The following is a 14,354-nucleotide window of genomic DNA, read 5'->3' on the forward strand; positions in this document are numbered from 1 at the left end:
CCATCCCAAACTTAAACATGAAAAGCATTTTATGCGCACAGAAATATGTGAAAGACTTTTTAAAGGAACTACATCTCTGCTTATCCAATTGCAGAAAAGCCTGATCGTGGGATAACTTTTCTTTAAAGGTGGTATTTTCCACACCACTGCATGCTTGCCAGTTACACTAAGAACAATATGCTGAACAAATTATGACTGAATATGAATTACAAGGCTATTATACACTATTAAGGGGCTCTAGTAATATTAAATACCAAGGAAGCAAAGCCTAAGCGGTTGAGATGTCACTAGAAAAATCTCAAATGGAATTTAAGTTTGTCTTTGGGTTATTTTTAATGTCCTTTTATTAATGCAAATTAAAAGCCATTGGTCTTATTAGCTGTTGCTTTATTCTATTTTTTTCTAGTGAGTTAACTTCAGAACTTTTCAGTGAAATCAGTAACAAAAAATGAATCAGACATAAAAGGATTTGGGTGGTTAAGGGCGTGTCACCAGGTCTTAATTAAACATCGGAGGGAGATATCTGAGCCAACTTACGCCACACCGACTGGGTACATCCACAGTGTGGAGAACGATGCCATGCAGCCCAGGTCTGGAAGCTGAACTGCCTCACGCTAGCCTAACTTACCACGCTCCTGTTAGACTGGGCCTCCCTAACTCACACTGCTTTGTGCTTTCCCTTCAATAACCCTGACACATACCCTTCTGATGTGCTCACTCCCAGTTTGGTGCCTGAATTCCGCTTCTGGGCGTGCTGAGCACGAAAACTACTGAGAAGCCATGTTTCTAACCTCCTGCCTAAACTCCATCGGGATCCAGGGAATTGGCAAATCTCTCCATCTTCATCAGCCAAGGGGCTTGGTCCAATAGGCGTGCTTAAGGCACAACTAAGAAACCTGGCGCCACAAAAATGTAACTGCTAGCCGAGGCAGCTATGGTATTTCTCTCCTGTCTTGTCCTCTCCCCTGCCCCAAGTTCAATGATTCAGTAAGAATATGGTAAATCCAGGTTCACAACCCTCTTCTAATTGAGAAAAAAAGAAACTTCCCTCTCTCGTGAGCAGAGGGAGATTATTCTCTGTTCATGGACATGAATATGAGTTTAGCTAGAAAGAGACTGAGATTAGGGCACTCATCTGGGCAGCGAGCAACAGCCCTTTGGCTCCTCCAGTTCTAGCTTCAGTGACTACTTATTTGCTGGATCTAACATCTGCTTAGCATAAAACATAGAAAAACATCTCTGGCGCTGGCACTGGAACCCAGAGCTGCCACCACACTTAAGCTGTTTCGTTACTGGTCTGAATAGTTAAGCTTGCTCTTGCTCTCTCTTTCTGAGTCACTGAATATTTGGGTATTTTTACAAAAGGGTGCTTCCCACATCAAGAATACCTCACAGCTTTGTTCCAGGCAGTCTCCAGCCCAGCAAGTATTTTGGTTTTCTTTGCAAAGGAGGAAATAATTCCCTCAGTAATGGTCCTGAGAGAGACAGAAGATCAGCTGGTATCTCTCAAGGCAAAGAGGAGAACTGAACTTGGCGCTCTCACATTTTAGCTAACAGTGGTAGGTGGTAAGCTTTTAGAGTGAAAGCTTTAAATACCTAAAACTAGCAGCTGACTCGAGGTTTCAATCTTGAGCAGAGGCAGGTAGCAGACACAGAGGATGGGCAGCGTTTAACATGCAACTCCTGCCGCGCAGACTTCAGTGGCTTCCAAACTTGGGAAGTCTGAGTCTGGGATGCTGAGATCCAGTGTGCAATGGAAGCCCATGCTGCCAGGTATTTAAAACAGGCACTGTCAGGCATAGTTGTGTCCATTTCCTTTTGTAGATATGGCCCTAACTCAAGCCCTTTTGATTCAACTTGATCCATTTCTCTCTGTTCATCTCAGAACATCTCTTGAGAATATTTCCTTCAAAATGTCCTGCAAAAACCACTGCAGGAACTGAAGTTTCCGAGTTGTCTTTTTAAAAGCAACAACTTGAATGCAACGCATTGTGATGATTTTACTCTGAACCATGCAGTTTTATGTAAAGATGCATGTTCTGTCAACCAACGACTACACAACAATCTTTTGTCTTTAATAAAACCTTTACAGTTGCAAAAAAATGTTTAGAAATGTGACCTCTACAGAACCAATGCTCAGAAGCCAAATGGAGGGAAGGGAAGTCCACCCTAAATGATTTGTTTTCAAATCTCATGATCATAAGCCACTTTTGTGTGGTGAGGGCAAGAGCTGACAAGTGAATTTTGAATGCATGAAGTTGGCAATCCTGTGGTAGTACAAGCCAAGCAGCACAGACAGAACAAGGGTCAGCAGACAGACATGTCTCTTCACCAGATACTGTTTTTAATAGCTTGTAACTTTACCATGCTTTAACCGTAGATGCTGAGACTTTCCATTCCAGGTGTCTGCCTCAGGCTATTTTTTTCTTTTTTTTCCTGTTCTTTTGTTTTGAGCCAGAGTAGTTCAGCTGGTTCTGAGATTGTTTTGTTTTGTTTTTTGGTTTTTGTTTTTTTAATACTAGCTCCAAGGACCTTTTCTGTGAATAGGTCTAATAACACCATGCTTTGCGCTTTGGAGCAAGAACTTGGTCTGGTGGCAGGCAGCCACTGTTTCAAGCTCTTGCCTTCTGCTATCACATACTGTAAGAAAAAATCTAAAGATATTACGTAAAAGCATCTATGATTCACATGAACAAAGACTATTAATATCCTGTAAGTGCACGCCACGAAAGGAGGTGGGTACAGCTGCATCTCTTCAGCAGCCATAATCTGGCTGAAAGGCACCTCCACGGTCCACCTAATCTATCCCTCTGCTCCAAGGCAGAATCAAGTATGTGTAGCTCATTCTCTAGACATTTTTGGAGGTTGTACAGATTAGGCAATGATAAGGATTTCACAGCCTCTTTAATAACCTGCTCCCTTGTAAAACCTCCATGCAGTCAAATTTTTTTCCCTCTAACATCTAAGTTAGATTTTCATTGCTATATATAAAGCACATTACTTCTTGTGCTGCCCTCAATAGACAAGGAGACAGGAGGTTGATCACTGTCATCTTTGCTACCTATTGGAATTTTCTGAATGCCAGTCACAAGCCAGTTGGCTCTGGCAAACCTATCTTCTTACCAAGGAAACTTAACAATAAAATGATTTTTTTTTTTCCCCAGAGAATATCACAGGATATCAAAATAAAACTAACTCTACTGTGATGGTGAACCTTATCCTGAGCTATCTGGTATTTAATAGATCTATTTTTCTTCTAGTCATGTGAACAGTTGCACAAATGAAAACATTTATAACTATACTGTATCTTCCCTAGTGTCATCCTGTGCCATCTAACTACTGGCTTACAGGCACCCTGTAACAGAAGACTGGGGGCAACAGATCAGTCTGCTGTAGTATTTAGGCAACTCTCAAATTTGGTGAGTTTTACATTTTGCAAACCAAACCACACTAAGCAGTATTGTTTCAAGGCCAGATCACAACCTACGCCTTTGACAGTACATAGATAGCTGTATAAAATGCATCAGAACTATCCCAGGATTTGACCCTGCTAGTACAAATAAACACACGTAACCAACATCATCCTAAGCATTACCAGGAGACCAAGAAGCAAGAACATGAAAACAGGAATTTAAAGTGAATGTGACTGTCAGACACAAGGACATGTTAAAAACAGATGGCTGTTAACTTCTATTTAGATGCCATGGGCAGTATTCTCATTCCTACTGCCCAAAACAGTACGTGGCCACGTGAGGTGAAATCCTTGACAGTAGACGGTATTAACTGATCACCCGGGACCTGACATGGTTGAAGAGAAATCACATTTCCAATCACTTTTGCATAAATATACTTGATCCTTCTTTCCAACCACTTCTGAACTGGGAAAGCCTATCATGAATTATATAACTTCTGCCATCAACGAGGGCATAAAAGTTTGAGTGTGTTAAGAGCAAACAAGGCCCTGAAAAGGTAAATAATCTATTTGTTAAAGGCCTTTATAGGGAAAATAGCTGTTCCCATCATTTAAGAAGAGACTGCTGAGGTTGCTAATGCACCAGAAGTCCTGATGACTTTATTCAAACACTAGCACAGTATTTTCTTCTGGAACATGATACTGCAATTACATAGGTACTATGAAATAAAAAAAACCATACATATATCCTAAACCTATCTAATAACTGTTTGGAATTTAAAATTACATTGTATTTTCCAATGGTTTTGTCCATGAACATATGTAATAATAGCCATGACAGATTCATTAAGCAGGGAACTACTGGACTACCTGCTTCATTTAGGTTCATTGATTCTGAGTAACACCTCTATTCAGACATACAGTGAAGACCAGATTTGTTAAAAATGGTCCTGGTGAAAATCCTCTAACATTGCTCTGCTGAAGCCCTGTTTGAACTAGAGAAACCTTGTGTGATAAGACATTGTGCTGAAGTTTCAAATCCTCTGGTAAGTGTCCCTGGCTGTACTTCTAAATATTTTTTTCCCAAGCTGATTTATTACATAAACAAAGTCCACATCAGAGCTACACGTTGTTCAGCACTTGGGACGTTGTTTTTTCGCTCTTGATTTATGAAAACACAAAGGCCCCAAAAATAAAAACAGCTAATTTTAGTACTGCGTTCCAAATATCGGGTTTCATCTTGATCAACTGTTTATTTGAGGACAGTGACACCAAGCGGCAGAGATGACTTAAACTCCCTTTTTTTCCCCGGCTGTTCTAAATTCCAGCTCTGACTGTCTGCCTTTGGCACACAAAAAGTGGAATATGGTTAACTGGGCTGCAACTTCTAACTGCTTTGTTTGTATGTTGTATTTATACACAAGTGTATTTCAACAGCATTTGATTTGTGTAAAGTTAACCCAGATAGAAAGCTCATCTGCTTAGCACAAAACTGGAACGGATTAAGGGAAAAGATTTCTGTTTCATTTACAAGACACCATTAGATTTCAGATCCTTTACTGGCGTGTTGTATAATGAACTGCTGCACTCTGAGGATTGTCATGGAGAATTCTTTTCTTGTATTTTTACACCCTCTAAGGTGTTAACAAATTCTTCTTTTTTCACCTTTATTTTTGCTGATACTCTGGAGCAAATGTCCTTTCACCTCAAGCATAAGTGTTGACTTTCCCATCTTGACTTTGAAAATCTGCTTCCCCATCAACAATCCCAAGTATTTTTAGAGGCACTAATAATTCGATAAATATGCCACTGAGAATGGTTTGGTGGTTAAAAAGCGAATATAACTTGTGCTTGAATAAATACTAAGGATCTCTTGTTTCTTACACCTTTATTCCATTCCTTCATATTGCCCAGTTTTAAAAAAAAAAAAAAACACCCAATCAATACCCAGAATAGAATCATTACTTCTTCTACAATTCAGTGCACATCACCACCACATAATACTGAGGAAGGGATTTAAACTAAGCATACCGAAATTCATCCCATTACCCCAGTAGTACTTCATGAGTCACGTATTTCCTTATAGGCAAGAAAATTTTCCTAATCCAGCCAGTGTATCTCCTGGCACTACGTGGAAGGCAATGGCAAACTATTTTCCTTTCAGAAATAAATCTGAAACTTTGGCTTTGATTCCCGCACAGCAAATGCAAAATACTTTCAGATGACCCAAAACAGTAACAGAAAGTAGACCTGAGGAAACTGCAAAAGAGGAAGCCTCTACTGGATGACATTTTGCCAAAAGTCCTATCTTAGTTCAATGAAACTTCTATATAATGAGTTCTAAATGTGTATTTTGCATATATGGCTATGTAATATACCACTTATTTTGAATAAGGATGCTCAGTTTCAATGAAGGAAATAAGTGAGGATATCTGTCGAGCAAGTGGAATAAAGCATTACTCAGAACGATTGAGGGTCTCAAAAGTCTAGCCCATAAGGAACTGCTAAGCTGAATTTTAAAAATTATAAAATGCTTTCATTGGCATTCCCACTTGAATTTTATCTTATATTAATACAAGTTATCTATGCCAAATTTACAGTATTTTAGAATTTTTCAAGTAAGACATCACAGTTGTTGACCTTTTTCTTGAAGCCCATCTAGCCTGTTCAAAGAATGGACCTTCTGTGCTGCTGAGCAGACCTGTTAGACTAATTTTATACATCTTCTGCAAGCTTTAACAGAATAGTACCAAAATAAATGGAACTATGTCAATACGTTCATTTAAGCATGTATTTATGTCTTAGCAGGATCAGTGGTCATACAAATACAGGTGTCAAGCCAGAAATGAAAGATGTAAACACTGAACAATGGCTACATTGTTCTTGAAGATTAATTGCTCTTAAGAGGAAAGGGGAAAAAAAAAAATTAAATCCCTGACATGTTCATGTAACTGAGTAAAAAGAAAACATTTTTTACCTCTTCAAGATCCCTTTGCTACCTATCACCTGTGCCTTTAGAAGACAGTTACATGTCCAAGACAGTTTTGAAACTTTTTTCCATCAATGTCAAAGGAAAAAAAGAATAAAAATCTTCGTTTATGATTTGCCCTATAAGATTTCCTACAAAAATAAATTAAGAGATGTCTCTCTTCTAAGGAAAGCACCACACACTAGTGTAAAAGACAGTTCAGAGTATCTGAACTACCTTCATATCCTCATTTGGAATCCTTCCTCTTCCTCCTCCTCATCTTCTAGTACTTGGGTATCAAGATATTGAGATTAATTTATAAAAGCAGTAAATACTAACCACAAATTGATTTTATTTTGGCAGAGCTTGTGATGTTTTTTTCTATACTTTTACCTAGTATATTTCAAATACCCACACATCACCCTCTACTAGCACTATATATTAATAGAGCTCTCTCGCTAAAACATTCATCTTTATAGTGTCACCCAACTTTTTAGTGTTACAAGCAGCTTTCCTGTTTCGGTACTCCTTCATTAGGAAGTCTTCACATTTGCGGAGGTAGGTGTTTTTTAACCTCGCAGCCAATCATTTCTCCATCTATTTCTCCTTTTTGACTTCTTTTATATTATCCTTTTTATCTGGGATTTGTTCTCTCACTCCTCCATTTTTCCCACTATTTTCCGTCACCTTTCTCTGTGGCTAGTCAGCTGTACATTTTGCAAATCAGCACTCCTTTTCCAAATACCTGTTTATGAAAGGGGGATTCAGAGCTGAACCTTACATTTCAGGCTTCTATCATGTCATCAACAGCCTCTTCTCCAGGTTTTGAAAATATAGTAACAAAAAGCCAAGTAATGAAAAGCAACAAAAAGACACACCATGTATTTGTTTACTAATCCACCAGAACAGCCTTACAAAAATATTTAGGATTCACACTTCCTAATTAGATACCTAAATCGTCATAATTTGGTAGTCTGTCAGCCACTTAAAAACCTTTCTAAATATGGTTCACAGGATTTTAGTACCCCATAACCTACTGAAGTACTTAACAAAAAACCTTTCAGTTATTTCCAGCGTTTAAAGCAAAAGTAATCTCTACCCCTGAGCTACTTATGAAACAAATGGAATGCTGTCATGCTGCAGAAGACGTGTAAAGGGATAAAAATGAGGTGTGGTTTTATAAGAAAAAAGCCCCCTCTAAATGTCACTGATAAGGCAAACATACTCTTGCATCATGCAGTACTGTCACTGTCTTACAGTCACAACACCTATGTCCTTGGTTAAAACACTTTTTGCTCACAACTGCTTAGAATTTAACTTCGAAAGAAACTTTATTTATAGTGAAGTTAGCAAGTTTATTTGAAGACAGTGCATTGCATTTTAACTACTTCAAGATATGTGAACTGTGCACTCAAGTAACTAAGCCTGCTAAGAAGTAAGCTATTTCTACTTAGCTAAGCATCAGGAATAGCAGTGGTTTCTGGTTATTCAAACTGCGGGATCTAATAGGAAGGCAATAGCATCTACAAGCCGTGTTAGTACTTACATCCAAGCTTCCTTCACTTGTAGACGCAGAACTAAAAACATCCTCCTCACCACAATCTCTGTTCATCCTCAAATGTTCTTCTGTCTGCAACACAAACAAGTATCCTACACAGCAGCAGCAAAGGAAACAAAACAGCAAAAACATGCCAGAGCAAAGCATCAAACCTCATTACAGAACCAAGACAAACTGTCTCAGTAGTGCTGGACCTGATTGCTGAGAAACAGAAGTAGTCTGCAAAATTTCTCTGATGTAGGCAAGGCCCTAAGAAATCTATCAGCAGAAAAATTTAAAACCAAGAATGTAAAGAAACAGAACAATTCTTGGGCAAGGAGGAGAATAGGTAGTAAGCAACTCCTGTAGCACCAGGGACCAGATTGCAAGTCTCTGCTATACCCACACACACAGTGGAACAAGCAGAGAACTTCTTCCTTGCCCCTGTCAATGATGGGACTGCTTCGGTACGCTAGCATGTACCCTGCTTAAGCCCAGATCCCATGATTGTCTGCACAGGGCCTCTGCTCTACTGGATTGCTTAGCACTGCCAATTTGATCTGGATTTAGCCTCAGGCACGTGACTACATTTCATATAAAAAAGATACGGAGTTCATGCCACCTTTACGTTTTTTATGCCAGCTGCAGGAGAACAGAGGGTAACTGATCCAGCATAAAATTAGAATGGAGAGAACAAGATGATACCTGATCTGGCATTAAGCCTGGCAGTACAAAGTTAACCAAAGAAATACTTTCAACACATTTGTATCAACCATGAGAACAGGAGGACTCTGCTTTCATGCTATGTCACGATGTTTTTAATATAGTTTTTTTCAAAAAGTTAGATCTAGTGTATTGTCATACCACGATTATTGCTTTCAGTGAGCTAGCTGAGAAAGAAAGCATGTGCGTGGGCATGGAAATCTGAGCGTAGGCCTGTAGTGTGCAGTGACACCTGATCCAGGACAGTTTGCAACACAGGCTAATACTCTTCTTCCCTTGTAAAAGAAATTGCACTCCCCTTGTAAATGCCTGCAGCTCTGCAGCGCTACTACTGTGCAAGACTTTGGACAATTCTCACTATCAAATAGTTCTAAAATACAGACTATGCATGACCACATATATACATACACACACAGCACCACTGCAAATCATAATGCAAATAAACAAAAAAATAAAACAAATAAGCAGAACCAACTTAAGTCTTGCAGAGGAGTAAAAATGTAAGAATAACTGTAAAGAGCAGAGTTTAGGAAATCTGGGCCTTCGATTCCAGTGCCCTAAAATCACAGGGCATCCCATCATATAATCCCTTTATAAACCTACCAAATCCTTTCTTAAAAGAACTTAATTAATTTGCCCTCATTCTGCTAACTAAGTCTGTTTAGCAGTTTCACTGCTGTTTTTTGGCTAGAGATCTTCCACAATACCAAGCCAGATGTATTATGGCTAGTTAACACCTGCTTGTTCCTGTGTGCTGCGCTACTCTTCGGTTTTCAGTAATTCTTCCATCTATTTGAGTTCGAACTTCTAGAGGTTCGTATTGAAAAGGCAACAATGACTTCCTTGCTAGACTAAACAAAGTAACTGATTTAGTTTCTTTTCCGACAGAGTGTTTGTCCTTTGCAAGCAGGAGTCCAATAAAGAAATGACCAAGAAAAGTCAATTAACTTGTCAGAACTAGCAGCAAGAAAGACTTACACCTTTACCTCAGATTTAGAAGTAGTTTCTCGTACTTGTTTGTACAGTTCCTACTTTTTCCCAGGTCAAATACTTCTTATAACTTGTTAACTGATCCTCGATATCCTTAACATCTATTAAAATTTGTATTTTAAAACCCCTCAAAGTATCACCTCCTTTGTGATTAACAAGCACGAGGAAGAGAATAGGAAAAAAAGACAGGAGTTTGCAATTTCGGGACACTCATCCCAAACTCAGCTGTGAGAAACCCACTGCAGTAACCACAGAATTTGGATGCTTTGTAGCAACTTTTTCTAAGGTTGCAAGCGTATATATTTTACAAGTTAAATCCAAGCTGCTTCAGGAGTTAGAACTCCAAGAGCACACACTTCATACTGAAGTTCAGAAAAACTGAATCAGAGGACAAACTATAATGCAGAAACTGCATGCTGTAATATATTTGGTTCTTCCAGAGGAACTACAGCCCCGCAGCGTGCTCTAGAGGCTCAAGCTGAGCTCCCTTGTTTACTTGATTCTTCCAGGCAGATACAGCATTATTGCCCCAGTTATGCTTTTGTTCCCTTCTAAATGGGAAATATTTTCTTACAGAGGATAAACACTCTGAAAGTGACTGACTTCCTATCTCATAAAATACAGTTTCCATGTGTCCTTTGTAAGGTGTTAAGAATAGCTCAGCATCCATGACAGATCAGATTTTTCAACATAGTAGCTCCCAGCTTCCTAAAGGAAGCTATTCCACAGCAAAAGCACTCCAAATTCAATCATAATCAAAAGGGCAGAAAACTAATAAAGATTTTTTGAAAGCTTTCACAGTTATAAAAACATAACTGAGCAGACTGGAAGGGTAAGTGAAACACTGGTCCACTAACAAGCATATGTTTCTTAGTACCAGTTAATCAGCCACACATTTTATGATTTCACTGCAAAAGCCTTGGAGGACTTTTTAAACTAAACGAAAGAAAAATCCCTTTTTACTCTGACATCCTGGAGTATTAAATACTTTACAATCAAAATCAGTTGACACCAATATTTGTAGTGAAGGATGCAAAAAGTATGAAGTTAAAAGCCCAGTGTTTTATGTTCTTGAGTTATAAAGGGGTTTTTGTATTTAATTTCTGTGATGAATGAAAAATTTTTCATAAAGGCAGGTCAACAGAAGAAAATTATTTTATAGGAAATTCCTTTTTTAAATTTTCCAACTCAAGATTAAAAACAAAGTTAGAAATGCCTAACATGCACCCCAGCAGATACTGATCCTTCAGTTTAGTACTGCAAGTTATTTCTTCTACACCTGATTCACTGGTTTTACAGACTTGGAGATGGCAATAGCATGATTGCAGAGAGCTTCCTAAAGATATAAATGCTTTAAAACAGGTTATCACCCATGCACAGAAGAGTTAATAAGACACTTCTACTTGATATCTTAATTGTACTACATTACATCAGTTCTTTCATAAATGCATTTTGTAATGTGAGCACTACCAGTTAGCGGACATAAGTTGCTTGAAACTACTGCCCTTTGTTAACACCCACGGACCCCACAGCATTGAGGGGGGGGGGGGGGCAGTAAATGGTCAATGTGCCTTACTGTCAATAAGCAGCTGGTATCTCCATCAGGCTGCACTGATTAAACATACTTTATGCACCTGCTAACAGAAGCAAGGAAAAAGGGAAGAGGGAATAGAGAAAAGAAGGAAAGAACAAACAAAAAACCCCAAACAAACGACACCATCCACAGACATAATACATCTGGGAAGAAAAAAATTCTCTTTAGTAAGGTAGTACACTGCTGAACACTTACCTTGCTGCTTCTTCTATCAGCTTTAAACAATCCCAGAAGTCTTGCCTTTTCTTTTTCTATTGCATCATTGCTTACTGAAGCCTTTCGACTTGGTTCTGAAACAATCATAATGGAATATTTTTTACATTTCTGAAATAAAGATTCAGAAGATCAGTATTTTGAAACATCCTGGATTAATGCTGTATTTTTATGAACTGGAGATGTTATGAACTGAATTATCTAAGTAACTGTCAGATCCTGCACTTACTTTTTCATCAAACTTTTATTTGTTCTGAGTTTGTTCCAAAATCTAATAGAGACAAATGGAGTAATTTAATAAACTACAGTTAAGTTTTCTATCACGATTTAGTAATCCTTATTAAAAGGCAAAAAAATGAGCAAGTCGTTTTGTCTTCAGAAATGCTTGTTAGATGTCTCACTTAAAACTCATGGGAGTACTGTAATAGTAAAAAAAACCCCAACAGACTTTTAAAAAAAAGATGGTGAATATCTTCAACAATTCACAGGCCTGACTTAACAGAAAGACTCTCAAAGTGGATTTGGATAAAGCTCCATGAAGAGGAAAGAGACCTTTCCCTTGCAAAAAGGGCTCTCCTTAGAGCTTAAACCAGCTGTTTGTGCTCATCTTTTCTCAACTTGGTGCTTTTACTTCAGGTGGGAGAAGAGGCGAGTTTATATGTACCTCAGGCTCTAAGAGCTCAAACATGCATGTCCTCCTTGAACCAGCTAAAGAACCGTAAGAATTCTCAGCCAGTTTAGTCTCCCTTCAATTTCCCCCACACCAGACAAACTGGATGAGCAAAATAAGGTCATGCATTACAGGGAACAACCACTGGTTTGACATTCAATATACAGACTGTAAAGCTCTTCCACTTTTTTTAATGGACACTGCATAATGCTGTAAAGGTTTCTCCCTGGCTCCAAGCACATCAGAGTATCCCACTAGCACACAGAAAGTTTAATGTACAGAGAAAAATTGCTTTCTCTTGTAATATTTGCTTTACTTGTTTAATAACAATTAAGAAGCAAATGCAAAATGACTTGCTTGTTGACACAAAATAAACGTTGACTTCACAAAAAAACCCCCTCATCCCAGAACTCCAGTAAACTGATTTGCATTTCACACAAAGCACATGATTTTCACACAGATCGCTTTAGCATATCAGCAATGTCAGGTGTTAGAAGGTGTTAAGCATATACAGTAGTTCAAAACACAGTAGAAGAGTAAAGATGGGGAACCCAGAGGAAAACAGGGAGAAACTATCCTTAAGAAACACTGCAACTCTACTGCAAAAAAATACAGTCATAAATTAATACCTTCCTCAAATACTAAGCTGTGCCTATGCTCATTCCCCAAAAACTGCTGTTTTTCTGCTCGGGGCTGGGCTGCAACTAGATGTGGATCATGACTCCCTTACTCACACAGTCTTCAACTATGAATGATAATGATGAAAGGCTAGCATAAGCTACGTCAGTAACAGCTGATTGTCAATGTTGCCATTAAACGTTGTATAATACCAATAAATTGGGATTTTAAACATGGTGTATCATCTCAAACCAACAAGGAATCTTTATAAATCTGTATCAATTTTTCTTAAATAAATACAGTAGATATTCTCTCTAGTATTATGTTCTGCATAAGAGGAAGCCACAGCAAGTAATGACAGAGGATTAGGGCATTAGTGAAGCCAAGCGGCAATAGGCCATGAGCTAAGATTTGCTTGATGGCTGTCACCTATTGGAGGTGGACTTCTTTCCTTCCTGAAAATTTAAAGAGTTATCCACAGTTTTATTTTTGTTATGTTGTGTTTACTAGTAATGCAAAGAAGTAAAGCCAGTTAGAAATCAACCATACCTTTCTTGAGGAAAATTAATTTAAGCAATGTATTATAACAGACTCAGTGGGGTAAAAGGATATACTAAATACACACATTTTCTGTTTAACTAGAAGCAGAAGCACCAATGTAATCTAATCAAACCCCACCTACCGCAGCAATTCAGAAATCAGCATTTATTCAGAGTTATCCAATGTGTATACATAGGTTTGATATTAAAATGCTTCGTTTCATGCTAATTGAAATCAGTGGAAGATCTCACAGATCTCAAAATTTTCTGTCTTTGCTACTAAATAAATTTTGAAGCCAGGAGACCTCTGAAATGTTAGTATTTCTGAAATTCAACTAATCATGCTTTAGGTAACCTGAAAAGGCTTGGAATCTGTATAGAAACATATCATATCACAGAACAGTTAAATGACAGGATTTGTTAATTGCTGGCATTTTAATGGCAATTACTGAAAAAGCAGCATGCACAGTGTGTGTTCTGACCAAAAGCACAGACATGTAAACAACACTTTGCAAAAGACAACACAGATCAAAAAAAGCTTGTTTCTCTACAGCATTTTATGCGACATTCTTAAAGATCCATCTACTAAAGCCACATTAAGCATAGTGTGAAGGGAAAGACGGCTTTCCCTCAGCAGCATTGTACAGTACCTCTATAGTTCAGAGAAGGTTCAGACTGAGTTTTTGATGGAGGAACTGGAAAAGGCAGGCAATGAAAGGACAAGAGAAGACATGTTAAAGTTCTAATATTGCCTCGTAAACCACCATATTCATTAATTACTCCTAGTACTTTTTTTCCTAAGCATTACAGAAAAAAATGTTGACTGACAACAGACATGCAGAGCTGCTACTAGAAGCAGTTTACCTGTGTTTGTATTAATTCCTGATTCACTTGTGAAGCTGCTTCAACTGCTAAATCGAATTAAGTAAGCAGGTGGCAGCAGAGCTTGTCTTTTAACAATCCTTCAGCACTCAGTACTTCTGTTTCAGGGAAGGAGAGAATGATAAGCACAAAGTTTTTCTAGAACTTGCTCTTACAAGCACAGCCTATGCTTTCAGCACCTCTGATGCCTTACTTGTTAGTGGGAATG

General features: G+C 38.3%; 1 protein-coding gene across 13 annotated transcripts in view; it reads right to left on the minus strand.

The window, feature by feature from the left end:
• The window catches only part of COBL (cordon-bleu WH2 repeat protein), a 210,837-nt gene that overhangs the window by 92,062 nt on the left and 104,421 nt on the right, over positions 1–14,354 (minus strand). For 9 of the 13 annotated variants that reach the window (XM_052787441.1, XM_052787443.1, XM_052787440.1 and 6 more), the window contains 3 exons: positions 13,915–13,959; positions 11,420–11,514; positions 7,927–8,010 (listed from right to left, as the gene is read on the minus strand). In XM_052787441.1, the coding sequence (XP_052643401.1) occupies positions 7,927–8,010; positions 11,420–11,514; positions 13,915–13,959 (224 nt within the window). The remainder of the gene's footprint in view (positions 1–7,926; positions 8,011–11,419; positions 11,515–13,914; positions 13,960–14,354) is intronic. The other 4 variants (XM_052787445.1, XM_052787450.1, XM_052787439.1 and 1 more) reach the window with 3 other exon arrangements.

The sequence above is a fragment of the Harpia harpyja genome, chromosome 5 (assembly GCF_026419915.1).
Source record: "Harpia harpyja isolate bHarHar1 chromosome 5, bHarHar1 primary haplotype, whole genome shotgun sequence".
NCBI lineage: Eukaryota > Metazoa > Chordata > Aves > Accipitriformes > Accipitridae > Harpia > Harpia harpyja.